The 15,038-nt window shown below is 31.5% G+C and overlaps 1 protein-coding gene across 2 annotated transcripts in view; it reads right to left on the reverse strand.

The window, feature by feature from the left end:
* Positions 1–432: 432 nt before the first annotated feature.
* The window catches only part of LOC118644109 (nuclear receptor coactivator 5-like), a 37,637-nt gene continuing 23,031 nt past the window's right edge, over positions 433–15,038 (reverse strand). The window contains exon 3 of one of the 2 annotated variants that reach the window (XM_036285702.1): positions 433–1,551. In XM_036285702.1, the coding sequence (XP_036141595.1) occupies positions 1,423–1,551 (129 nt within the window). In that variant the 3' untranslated portion in view covers positions 433–1,422. Of the gene's footprint in view, positions 1,552–1,696; positions 4,304–15,038 lie in introns of those variants that run through there. The other variant, XM_036285703.1, reaches the window with a different exon arrangement.

Raw genomic sequence — 15,038 nt, forward strand, 5'->3', positions numbered from 1 at the left:
GAAAAAATATTTAAATTTAATTAAAAGTATTTTAAGAAAAATAAATTTGGAAGAAAAATTATTTGAAAAAAATTTGTACGTAGCAGCACTCGATTCAAGATATGATAGTCTACGCCAGTGAGAAGCAGGTCAGTATTGCTGTAAGGATTTCGATGAGGACAAAGAGATCCTTTCCCTTCCCCATCCTTTTTCTTACTTCAAGAACCTCCCTCTTCTGCCATGGCATGGCAGGCCCGTCATTGCATTAATGTAAGCGCGGCCGCGTCGCGCCACCAAACAACGCAATGGCGAGCTGCAGCTGTCGGATGCTCGCCCTTCACGTAGTTAATGCTTCTCCAAATACTGTGCACAGTATCTCGAGATAACCTCAAAAATATAGAATACATAGATATAATATAAAAAATATACATTTCTAATTTGGTAATATTTTCCTTTTTTAGTAAATTCCAGTTTAACTGGAATAAGTTTCTTCTTTTAACGTTAATTTATCTACTTATTTCAAACACATAAAATAAACTATTTAACAAATTTCAATATATATTCTTATATTAATATTTTTTTAAGAAAATTGCATTTTATTGTAACATCAGTAAATTTATATAAATTTAAAATTTAAATATAACAAGTAATTTTATACATAAAAATTAAAACTGCTTTGAAAAAAGTTATGTATGAATCTTATATTATGCACAAACTATTCATTAAAATCATGTCGAAAATGATTATATTATATTACATTTATTTAGTTATATTATATTTATGTAAATTATATAATGAATATTGCACAATATAATTTTATACAAATACATCTTTCATAAGTTTATCTGTCTATTTTTATCAAATTAGAATAGTAATCTTTTTAGGCACTTAAACTTAATATTATCTACATTATCAATGCAATCTACATTTTAGTTAGTGTAAAATATTCAGCGTGCTGCAATAAAGTTGTCTGAATAAATGCTTTCTTTTTCAAGCGTTTTAAAGATTTGTTAACGTCATTATCATAATTCACGTTTGTGACAATTCTTTCCTATTCGACGAATTAAAGCGATGCCATCACGAACTAATCGTTTATTTGTCTGCATCGCTCTCAACTTCAAGATGCATTCCATCAACAAAGAATTTCGTCATTAAGTGCACTAGAAGCGAATCATACCAGTCAATTGTTGACTGCGTATGATGTGATACGAATTTTTCATTTAATAAAGTATGAAATCGATACAATAAATAGTAAAAAAAAAAAAATAAATAAATAACTGCATAGATGACTGCAAAAATTGTGCTAGTGATCCAGTTTTTTTAAAATTAGAAACATGAGTGATTTAGAAGTGCGAGTAAAATACAAGCAAATTCGGGTATCAGTTAACGCAGTGCTGTGCAGTTGCACGTGATAGATACGTGGATTTTTATTATTTTAAAGCTTCAAGTTGTGTCGAGCAGCATCACGATTAATCTACTTACAACGATCGCTGATCTTGTAGGTACGCACAGATTCACTAACTGCAGATCATTGCGACTCTCATGCAGCGTGACTCTTCCATTCAATTTTCCCTGAAAGGCCATCAAACTTTTAATACGGAAAAAAAACTAATTGAGTTAGCCAATGTACTAATAGTTTCAGTTAATTTTTATATATAAAAAGTTGTGTTTTTCAGAAGAATATTAAATGTTTTTTAATTTTAATTAGCAATTATTATTTTTTCCATCACAAATGCAAGTTAATTAATAACACATTAGTTCAGCTATAAGTTTTGTCCGCAATTTATAAATGCTTTTTTAGTTATTTTACCGTTATTTCACGGATAAATTTTGCCATTTTTACTTCATTCAGACTCACTGATTTTTTATACGTTATGGAATCTGAAGAAACCGGAGGCGGACAGGTTCTATGATGTGAGCGTATCATTCGCCAATCTGCTCAACCTTAGATAAATTTTTGTCGGACGACAAGAGAACAGCAATGTCGGAGACCGGATAGTTAATTAAAGATTTGACAATTACTTGCCGTAGGTCAACTTAGCACATCAGAGCGATCATATAATATATACGTTTAATAATGTCAAAAAAATCATGAATAAAGATAACCGCAAAACATATATCCGTTATTCCCTTGTACATAACAGTATCTCAACGAGATAAACATTTTGTAGCACAGCGTGATCGTTATCAATCTTGAAATGTAATTAATTTCTACTTAGTTACTTTTAATGTTGTCATCGATAGTATATTAAAATAAATTTTATAAGATATAAATTAAATTAAATTAATTACGTATGTACGATATCTTTGATTTAAAAAATTAAATAATTCATTAATTTTTATAATAAATGTTTGTATAAACTATATATAATATATATTACAATTCAGGAGCAACAGTCTTAAACATAGTTTAAACAGTGCAATTAATTAATATTTTAAATTCTAATTTGGATTTCAATTTATTATTAATTTAGAAATTCTTTATATTAAAAAGTAAATTACATTTATAAAAACAAAAATTCCAATTTGTATAATATTCTTTTAAGACCAGAATTCAAATGGTTAAATGAGATTCTTGAGGCGAAGTTACCATCATCATAGAAGAAAAGAAAATAACGGAAAAAAACTAAAGATAAAAGCAACAAGTTTGAAGGGCAGGGGCAGGTACTTGCAGACTGTCGAATAGTCGGTACTAATGATCTAACCACGTGGGGTGCATCAACGCCGGTCGGATCGTGTAGCCTGCCTAAGTGAAAATGCGCGTAGATTCTTCGAAGATACAAACCCCACCGTCGATCCCTTCTTCATTTAGTCAGTTCGTTCTCTCTCTCTCTTTCTCTCTTTCTCACAGAAAAACAATAAAAGCACCAACTCATAATCCCATAGGATCTGTGTACACGTCATCTTCCACATGCACTCACACATCAACACTATTTGCCTGTCTCAAAATATGCAGGTTTAAACATTATAATAGATTTCGAAAAATTAAGTAATAGAATCTTTGCAACTTCTTTACTCTGAATAATAGTTATTCAAATATTAAGATTTAAAATTCCTAAAGTTTGTTTAACATTCATTGTATTAAATTTGCGTATTATATATTTTACCGAATTAAACCTTGATTAAAATTTTAAGCTAAAGTTACATTAATCAAGTTTGCGTCAAAATTTTTATCAACTTGAATTTTATACCATAAATATTTTTGTATGCATAAACTGCATTTTACTTAAACTAATCTGACCAATAATAACATATGTTTGTTCTTATTTCGGAAAATCAATTTGTAGCACTATTTAAGATAAAGTTTTACACCTTAACATTCTATGAACAGATAATGAATATTGATTTCTTTCTTTCTTTTTTATTGGATAGATTAGTTTTTATGGTATTATAATAATATATTTTAATGACCATCATTTTTTTAAACACTGATTTTTGGTTGAAGTCGCTACGAGCTAAATCGTCTATAATCAACACTATTCTTTTTATTCCCTACAGCGTAGACCTTCGAAAGATGCCCTGAGAATGTTCGGACGTCCTAAGAACTTTCTTCTAGAACATCCCTCAGTTAAAGTATATTGCAAAGAAATTACTTTCCCTTAAATTTTAAATCTCTCATAAAAATTCAAGAAAATTGTTGTATTGTTTTAAAGTTCTTTTTTCTTTTGTAATAAATATTTATGGTATAAAGCATTACAGTAAAATAAATTATTTGTTAATGTTTAATTATTTAATCAAAATTCTGCTTTATTTTATTGTGACATATGCTTAATCTTAATGCTAAAATGTTGTACGCGATGCTGTTTGGATAAATATTGGTAAACAGAAACATATTGTTTATCATTTATTTATTTCTGCTCAGCTGACTGAGACAAAATGGTTAATTCTTTCTATATAAATATATACTAAAATAATATGAATATAGTAGTTAAATAAACATACCAATATTTTTTACATATTCTATTGTGGGTTCTAAAAAATTTTTTGCTTCTTTTTTTATATAATTGGATAATTTTTCAAATCTCCTTTTTTGTATATTCTTATGTGTAAACGTGTTTTAATGCGTTTTAAGCCCTTTACCGCAACTTCAATTGACAACAAGAAGGTAGAATATATACCTTGAAAAAAGAATATTCCAGAAACTTGTCTCTTCTCTGTTTCTAATCCATTCTTCTTCTTTTTTTTTTACGGTGTCACTGAACCTTTGCATCCTTGTAGTGTTCAAGAATAAATGTCAAGAATCAATAAAAGAGCCGACTGAAGAAAAGACTAGTATATCCATGGTGGAAGAATTCTTCCACCATGAGTATATCCAAAAATCTACCTGAAAATGCAGAAAATTCTATGGTATATTATCCCATCTTTAATAATGCTCTAGGTCAAACAATTATGTACTATTTTGTTACCTGCTAACCAGCTAACATGTAGCAATTCTATTGTACTTATCACTTTACAAGTAGACACAAAATTTTGCAGCTTAAACGTTTTTGTGTTTTGTAAATTGTCTAAATAGTATTTATTTCCATTATTGTATAAAAACATTTTCTTAAAGAAAAAATCTTAAAGCAGCAGAGCTTACAATTTATTCTAAAATACTTCAAATTATACTCTTTAAACTGTTTCTTTTCTTATTAAATAGGTGTTAAATTTTTAGAATTAGAATAAATATTATAAATTAAATTATTTTCTGAGTTTCTGATTCGCTGTAAGATATCCTTTTCTGCTGGACTTACATTGTGCAATGTACCGTTAATGTACCGTAATCATAGCGCAATCACGCAACTATATCACACTACCACGGCTCTTCAAATTATAGCGGGGTGTTGAGATGGAACACGTTTCGGCGATTGCATTCGCGCCCGCGGGTGCCGCGAAATAATATTCGCCGCTTAAGGCCGCATAAACCCATCCAATTAACCGTTATCTATTTTTGCTAAGTTGGAAGCTTACTTCATAGATGTTCTCATCTTCATAAATGTTTAGAGCAATAATAAAAGATTAATAGAATTTTTAAGGCAAGATGCAAGTCTCTGTTAAAAAAATTGATAGAAATATATTTGAACTTTATTAAGATTTTATTTCATTTTATCGTAAAGTTATTATTTCAATTAAATCCACATTTGAATTACCACAGAGAAGTTATTCACTTGCTTGTTTTTTAACGGTATCTTACTTAAATAATTAAATACTAATCTGAACATGTGTATGTTTTTTAAACAACTTGTCAGGTTATCTAAAGAAATCTAAAAATTACGATAAAAAATATTAAAATTACTTATATTTTATATTGTAAAAAACAAAAATCTAAAATTAAAACATTACATAAAATATATCACATATAAATTGAAAACATAGGACAATATCAATAAACTACTTTGGCAGGTAAACATTAATTAAAGATAATTATTAAATTACATACTAAATAACATAATAAATCCGATATTTATGAATAAAAAATACGGTAGGATTATATCGATTGTTTTCCTTATTTAACTTTCAAATTTTTAAAGTAGAGGTATAAGATTTTTGAAAAATTACACTAGTTAAATGTAATATCTTAAAAGTCTTAGAATATTTAGGTTTGTTAAGAATTGTCAAAAATTTTATTAAACACTAGATCGATATCATGCTATGATTTATTGCAAACTTAACCTTTGGAAAATGTTTTCTTCAGGACTGCGGCTGGCTCATTCTTTATTCGCATTCTATTGAACGACCAAACAATAACTACGCGTATAAATGTATAAAAGTAACAATAAAAAGGTAGCAGTTTCCGGGTTTTCGATTTTTTACGCCCTTGTAAAAACGATGTAAAGGAAATAATGTTCAAAAACTAACACCCATCGAGCTTCGAATAACCTAACCATAATCATCAACCAAGGGTTAATGTTTTTTAGTTAGAAGTCAGTTTAGTGAAATCACATAATAGAGTATTTACTAAATTGTATTTATAATAATAATAGAGATTATAAATTTGAACTTAGTGAAAATAATTGACTTTTTTTCTAAATTTCACTTTCATTTTTTTGGATCGTAAGCATATTCATGCATATATATTACATCATATTGCCATCTAACGAAATCACCAGCTGCTATGGCGGAAGTAGCTCGTACCGCTCGCAGCACATTGCGCTAAACGATGTTCCTATATACTGGCGTTGTATTAAAGTGCATGAAACTTGTCGCCGCTCAATTACATCGCGGTAAATTAACGGCATGCACGTCCGCTTCATTACGATAATTACCGATACAATCGGAATCGTGCAATTCCCATCTGGACGGAGCGAGTTGCGAATACGCGTCGTGTAGCTTCTAATTCGAAGTATAATCGTTAATAACGTCAAGGTACAAAGTAATAGACAGTTTAAACGGAGCAAGTGGATGTGGTATAGAAGTAGGGCACGGAAAAAGCAGGGCGCAGAAGAAGAGCTCGGCACGGGTATCACGTCAAAGCCGCGGGCAGCAATAATGGATCACTCTCTCCCTCCGTTTTCCCTTAACTTTCCTTTCTGGAAAGTTGCAACATGTGGCCACCGGCGAGACACCCTTCTGCAACTGTCGAATCGCTTTTCTAAGGGCACTTCTTCAAGCTAATTCATTTATATATCGATATAGCGACGTGGCGTAATATTTGCCTAGCAATAATTGCCTAGCAATAATTTGTTATTATTATGATTAATCAATGCTAATTGTCTCCTTTCGCTTCTTAGCTCATAGTTAACCGGTTAATGACGACGGGTGCGTGATGTAACGTACGCGTGTGCGTTTATACTTCCTTCTTTCAGTGACTCCGCCAGATGCGCGCGTGCACATGCACATTATACTTTACGCCGTACAAGTAAACGCGATACAATGATAAATCTAAGGGATGATTGGCAGAAAAAGGGAAAAAAGAAAGCGAACAGGGGGAAGAGGAGGAGTCACGCAACAAGCACAAATGTGTCTACGTGATGCACAACCCCTGTCCATGGATTATCGTGATCAGATCGCATACTCTTTCGTGGAAAACAGGATCATGCAAGCCGCAAAATAAAATTTTAGTTGTGACAGTTGTTGTACAAAAGCAAAACGTGACCATGAAAAGGGAGTAGTGTATCGAAACGAGACACCGATGTATGACGTGACGTATCATTTGTATGAAATTTTTTTCTTTTTCACTCATGAAACGTGCATTTATATAATATTAGAGAGATGAATCAATTCGTGTGAAGAAAATATCTACATGGTTTATCAAAACCAGCTTTTCAAAATTGCATATTGCAAATTGCATAACATATAAATATATTTAATCAATTATATTTAATTTATAAATATTTTGCAGGTTTTTAGATAATTATGCAATCGCTATTATATTAAATATCAAATTGTATATTTTTAGTGATATAAAACATGAGATAAAACACGGAACTAAAATATTTTGTTCGTGTAAAGAAGATGGGAGGGAAAGCTATTTGTCTATTAATAATTCGTCAAGCTAGTTTAAGTTGTTACAAAGTCTGTATTTTACTTAGCAAGAAAGTGAAACAAGTTCCACCCGGTAAATACCAACGGTAACATTTGCAGGCGGTAACATGCAGATACCAACGTCGGAGATACCACAAAATTGCACTCGGTGCCGATATGTCAGCAACGACGAAAGTCGTTTCTCCACGCTCGGACACGTGTACTTAATTTAATTGACCCATAATTACATCTATCGATAAGATACTCGCCCCAGATGCCTTGGACATTTTTTTTGTGTGTATTCCGTGCAACCCGATTAAATGAAGCTACGTACTGCAACACGGTAAGTTACATACTTAATGCAGATTAGAACTTTGGAAATTCCAAGAGAGAACACTAATTCCGTTATTAGAATTTCTAAATCAAGAAAGTAATAAAATATACATAAAATATTACTATATTTTACATATTCTATTTCATTCTTTTCTCTCTCTCTCTCTCTCTTTCTTCTTGTATTTACAGATTAGCGTACGTCTTTTTCAGTTTATTTTATTCAACATACTATTACTGCAAAAGCTACCACGTAAAGATTCAAAATTAAGATAAGCGAAACGATCTGTTTAACGCGATGTATACGACAATTTTACGACAGGCAGTATTGCGGTCGCAAAGTGGCCGACAAAAATTGCGAGCAACGGTAATTTGTCGCAAGATGTGAAAAAAATAGAAATGATTAAACTAGCGGACGCGATGAGCCGGTGTGAGAGAGGCATTTAGTTGCATTAGCGCCGCTATGAAATCGCCACTCTCGCCATGGACCGCGTCACAATCAGTTGCGATCGGTGCAACGCTCCAATGCATTCGCGCCCGCGCCGTCCTTAATTACAATCGCAAATGGGACGGGGAATGGATAATTGCGGCGCATGTCGCAAGTCGCTACAATGTTGTCCAGCGGGTGTCCCCTGCATCCCCTCGCTAACATGATTCTACGTGTAAAGAATATTACGTATGTGCACCTGGAAAGTGCATTCCGACGCAGACTTCGGCTACTTGGATCACATTGATACCAATGATGATTTAATTGGGTTTGACGGCATAATTAATTAATGTATCTGTATGCATAGTATACACGTGTCTCTCTATATATGTACAAATATATTTCCTTGAATATAAACATGCGATAATTTAACTCGTAGCAATGTGAAGAATTTAAATCCAACTATTGTATTAATATTTTTATACATGTAATATAGCTTCTAAATCTGTATTTTTATGCTTACAATTAACTGTTTATATATACGTAATTAAATACATATAAAATACATAAAAAAATAAGACCTTCTTGTATTAATTATATATCAGTCAAATACTCAATTTATTATTATAGTATATATTATGTAAAATTTTACTATACATAATAATATTAACCTTGCGTCTGATATGACATCACTTTTTTAATTGATTATGCGTAGTATGACATTTTTGTGATACGAATAATGTTGAAAATATTTTCGCACAGTTTTTGTTATTTTTGTATGAAATAAGATCCGTTGACATTTATCGTGATATTCTGGTAAACTTCCATCTTAAGAAAACATCTATACGCTTTATATTAAGAAACTCAGACTCTTCTTTCAGCAATATGTTATTAATAGCTTGCCTTTGCGCTCGCGCGTGTTTCTCGATAATATGTTTCTCGATATAATAACGGTAAGAATTATTTTACAAATAATATAATAATATATCTTCCCCATGACATTATTGAAAAAATAAAAATAATACTGACGGCCTATATATGATGAAAATATCCAAGGTCGATTAAATACATGACCGGACATTTCCGTCTTTAATGGCCGCAAAATGCGTCATGGAATGTGTATAGAGCCGACAGACGTAGATTCTTCATTATCGCATTTTATTATCATTTATTATCATTTACACTACGATAGCTTACACGAAAAGTACATTCCCACGATTACAGCTCATCGATCAATGCGTCTACAACGGACACTTCGCAATGCTAACTTCCGCGTTTAACTAGCACCTATATATAGATATTTACTGCGAGAGATTTCACTCGTAGACCGTCATAAAATAATACACCGTAATTAGACATGCAGCATTCGCGTAAAAGTTTCGCTCACAACATTACGTCTCAATATTTGTGCATTATTGCCCTCGATACTCGTTCTATCATCTCGCTCCGCTAAAGCTTCCCATTATATTGTCGTTATTATTTATATTTGGATACGACCAGATTGGATAAAATTTCCGATATTTTCACGTCGTCACGCGTGCAATTTCTAATTAATCTCAGTTGCTTTGTGCTTTAAAACGCTGATGCTCGACGGATTGCGTTGTAATAAACTTCTGTTAGCATTTTTCTTTGTCATACAACTGCACTTAGCATCCATCGACGTTTTTATAAAATAAACGCATATATCATCTAAAAAATATAATTGCAAAATTTTTAAATGAAATTGTTTAAACGCACAATAATTGCACAAATAGATAAAAATATAGTAACTGTAACTTAAATGATAATATAAATTGCCATGTATGTTATTTATTATTTTGTTTATAATTTGAGAAGTTTTCATGTTAATATTATATAATAAGAATGTAGGCAAAATTAAAATCAGTCTTAAGATTATTCTAATTAGAAATACTATTATGATAAATAAAAAATCGATTATATGTACTTCAAATAAGTTTTAACGCAAAATTCGATTAATCGTCAAGATTTATTCTCAACAAAATGCATAAATGACTGATTACTCCTCATGTGTTCCTGTTGACACCTTTCTTCAGAATCGCTTCCACATGGTATATTTGTACTTTCGCCACAAAAGTTTCACTTGTTAGACTGGTATAAATAATTTGTGCCTATTTTTTCATGGACATTGGTTTTAAATAAAGGACAACTGTATTGATTTATTTTCACGCGTCAGTAAGAATACGCAAAAACGCAATACTCTGTAACAAATCTTTACAATTATTCCATAAAATAAAATTTAAATATTCAGTATGAAAGTATAATGAAATTGTCGGAATTTATCGTAAAATTTATATGTCAATGTATCATAGAACTTTGCATAATGTTGTGATAAGTATATAAGTTTTTTACAAAACATAATTTACACATATTCAAATACACACACACATACACACATCACGTATAAAATAGAATATCGTAACTTCAAACAGAAATTATATTTTACAATTAAATTTATTCTATTTTTCCTCTTCTAAATACTTATTATTTATGCAATTGTGTTCAAAATGTCGAAAAAGGATTACGTTATTCTGAATAAAAGAGTAACTCGGATTTACATCGAGTATAACATTACGCTTAACTATTTCCAAATTCATATTGTATATTTTTGCATGTAAAATCGTGTAACATGACTTTATATACATTTGTATGTTATTTTAATATTTTTACACATTTGTACATGTAATTTAATGTTGAGACAAATCTAAGAATGTAAAAAGTAAACAAAAATAATACACATTTCAATGCATAAAAGGTGACAACACGATTTTACACTCAAAAATACACTTGGATTTGCAATGCACGCGTGACATATGAAACAACAAAGTGCGACGAGACTTTTTATAAGTTTTTTGTCCAATGTTTGTGAGATCACGCAATCCGTATTTATTACGTAATGGCATATCGTAAGTCGACACTTTCCAGCAAGCTCGGATTAAAAAAAAACCTAGTTGTCGGCATGAAGATGCGCAAAAATAACTCAATGGATATCACACGCAGCATGCTCGGCATCTACCATCGTAAACTATTAACGCGCACATGTATGCCTATCAAAGACGATCCGAGACGATCCACAATTTCCGGGAATAACAGAAGACTAAGGTCTGCTCTTCTCAACCACTTTGAAACAAGGTTTTTGGAGAGAGGAGCCGAAACTAGAGCGAGGTATACGGAGATAGGAAAGAAGAGAGAGAAAGAGAGGACGAGGTTGGGTAGGGCCTGGGTAATGAGTATAATCAAAATGGTTTAGTAGTAAGACAGAAAGAGGGAGAGAGAGAGAGCGAGATAAAAAAAAACAGCCGCGAGCTATACCTTACCAGTGTACACGACCGTGCATTTGAATTTGAATTTCAAGCCAACTTTGCCATAATGTTCATTGGTCACGAAGGAGCCATCTGGTGGACGAACAAATTACGGGTTACTATCCATTCTTTTCCTACTCGTCTCTCTAGCAACATTATTGTTCCAATAGAATCACGCTTTGGTCTAGTCTACTTGTGTATACGCCGGCCGGAGGGATAGGTATCGCTACCGGCGCGAGTCCGCGAACGCGTCCTCTCCGCAGATGTTTTGCCAACGTCCGTTTTGATCTTTTTGTTCCAGCTATCGGCAGACGCTTCCTCCTCAACGTGTGCAGACTGATGTTGGCGGCGTCCTGCCTGACCTTCCGTCAACCCTTCAGGACCATCCGAGGCCACCAATTCAAGGATACGAATCTTACTTTAGAATAAAATAGATAGAAAATTTTTTATTTAAATTTTACCTTCTTACTAATTCATCAAATTTAATAGATATTGCACATGTTAATGGATGTTATTATTATGCGCGCTTTTATTCTTATCATCTTTGCATTATCCCTCGATTTATTTATCTCATACGTAAAGTAAAAGAAACATGTTCAAAAGTTCTTAAACATGTAAAAAAAGTTTTTAATTATATGAAAGTTTTTATAATAGTGTTAAGAAAAATATGATTAATACTGTAGTTTGTATTCAATTCATTATATTCAAGAGAACAAATCTGTCCTTGGAACATATACGTTGTTAATATAACAAAAAATTCAATTTATAATTACTACAATATTATTACTTGAGACAAAATCTTAAAGATGTTATATATACAGTGTTTAAATATTTTAAAATTTAAAATTACAAAAGAATGATTTATACAATACTTCGAAGTACTGATAATTCTTAGAAATAGTTCAGCTACTTTACGAATTCCGACAAGCAATGGAAACAGTGTGACAGTTGGAAATAAGATCACCTGTAGAGATTTTGAAATTAGGTACCTGAGATCACGAGATTAAGGATGCTTTTTCATATTTTCTAGACATATTTTAAAAATATTCGAAATATTTTATTCGTTTTTAGAGATAATCGTAATTATTTTATTTATAACAATTTAAATATTAAAAATTTTACGTTAAGAGAAATTGATTGAACTGGTGTATTGTGTGTGTTATTATTAAATAAAGTTAATTATTAAATTTATAGCATTGTGAAGAGACTATTTACACAATTACATTTATAAATATTAAATTTGTGATATTAATTACTTTATTTTAATTAAAGTTAAAAGTTCATTTATTAATGGAAATACCAAACACATAGTGACACACAGCATTGAATGATTTAATTACATCTTGTACTATTTCATGTAATATAGCATGAATAATATCCATCAAAATATCCATCAATTAATAACAGATATTAAAATTGTATTGTATCAATGTGTATATTTATTGTTTATTTTAATGTATATATACTATATATATTACCATTCGGTAAACAGTAACATTAAATTTTCATCACACAAAATATTTAATATAACATTACATAAAACACTTAGGGGTTTAAATTAGATAAGACTCATTGCATGTTATAGTATAATTTTTAACGTAATATAGCTACAATCTGCTATACATGTCTGCTGTATTTTAAAATACATTAAGATTCATAATCGCCTAAGCGGCGAGACAGGTGAAAAAGTATCGCCAAGGGCGATATAACATCCCTTTATTAAAAAGCACGTATCTGTAATATAATGCCGGAAGAGTATACTTCCGATGGGGTCGAGGAAATGTTTTTAAAATCCTCTTCCAAATCACTGGCGCATGCTTCGTACTGATCACCTTTCCTGTACCTTATTGTATGCACGCAACCCTTTAAATCGCATTGCAGCTTTCAGCTGTTACAACAACTATACTGTCCCTTCAAACATTGCAGATACAATGCTTCAGAAAATCATCCCTCTGACTTAGACTCTGTTTTTTTCTTACACTACCATTACATGGTTACATTCGTGGTGATCATTTATTGCCCGTTTGAATGCATGGGCATAATACTAAATTTCTTTTGTAATAGTTACATGTGGCCGTGACGCAACTTAACGGCAGGATGATATAATATTTCCGCCTAATTAATTTTTCTAAGGCGGTAGTCTTTCACGGATACTACGATATTTTCCCCTCGCACGAAAGAAAATAAGGCAACGCGTAATTCGAGCGAACGGTTCTACAGAGCCCTTATGCTCTCTAAATAAGGTCTGGCAAGCCCCCATAACATCATGTTCTTACAGATTAAGACGCTGGGCATGTCGAAAGAAAGAAGATGTATACTCGTTCCGTCATACGTCTTCAGTATGTTCAGTGGGTACGCAGCAGCCAGTGCCAATAATTTAGTTGTATACTGTCAAAAATCTATGTTTAATTCAACATTTTTTCATAGAATAGACTAGAAAGCAAATTTTATTAACACATTTATGTAATTGAAAAAAAAGGACAAATTTGTACTAAAGCTACAGGTATATAAGATAATGTTGCAAAAAAGTAACGCATGTTTTATTATAAATCTGTTAAATAAAAGCTTTTAATGTGTACGATTTAAATATAAACGCAATTCTTTTTAGATATCGATTATTAATGTAAAAACTCTTATTATAATTTTTATTAATCAATATTTTATAGCTTTTTTTTACTGAATTTCTATCCAGAAACCGTTAGACAAAAATTCCAATAGAAACAAGTAGCGGATTCTATCTAAAATGCTCTGTAAAGAGAGCTTCGGTCAACTTTAATAACAGAAGGGCGTAAATCGTTTAAGAAACTTCTACTTTAAGAAAAAACACGCCGAAAAAAAGACATCGCTGAGCGTAAGATAATTTGACTCGTAATTAAGAGAAATGTAATTTTTGGGTACGTAATCACTTGAAAATAAAACAGCTAGTTCAAAATTTAATTGATCTAGAAATCTTTATCTCAAGAATACCGTAAAATTAGTGAAAAGTATTCCTCGGAGATGCTAGGCAATTATTGATAATAGAGATTGGACAATTTTTTAATAATATAATATAACATCACGGTTCTCATGAAATTATATGTATGTTTGTGTGTGTGTGTGTGTTTTTTCAATTCATTACAGTGAATGGTTTCCGAATTACAGAACGCTCATGTCTCATCAGAGTATACATATTTCGCTTTTGCTAAACATTGGAATATCTTTTTAGCTTTACTGATTTATATTTATCAAATCAACTCGTATGATAATCAGCCAAACATATATGCAAAAAGCACAAGTTCATGTAAAAAATATATGCGTGACATTTATATGATAATTTTTTTGTCAAGTTTTTATACATCGTATTAAGTTTCTATAATTCTACAGGTAACGAGCAAGGAGCACAATCTCGAGGAACGGCCGTCGTTTACGGCGAATATTTTAATCGCATTTGCCTCTTGGTCCGATACTTCTAGAACTATCACGTATCCCATCCGGACTGACCGCATTCTCATCCGCGTGACGTCAGCATCGAAAAGAACCTTTTTACCACGCGTAGAGGA

Source organism: Monomorium pharaonis, chromosome 4 (genome assembly GCF_013373865.1).
Source record: "Monomorium pharaonis isolate MP-MQ-018 chromosome 4, ASM1337386v2, whole genome shotgun sequence".
NCBI lineage: Eukaryota > Metazoa > Arthropoda > Insecta > Hymenoptera > Formicidae > Monomorium > Monomorium pharaonis.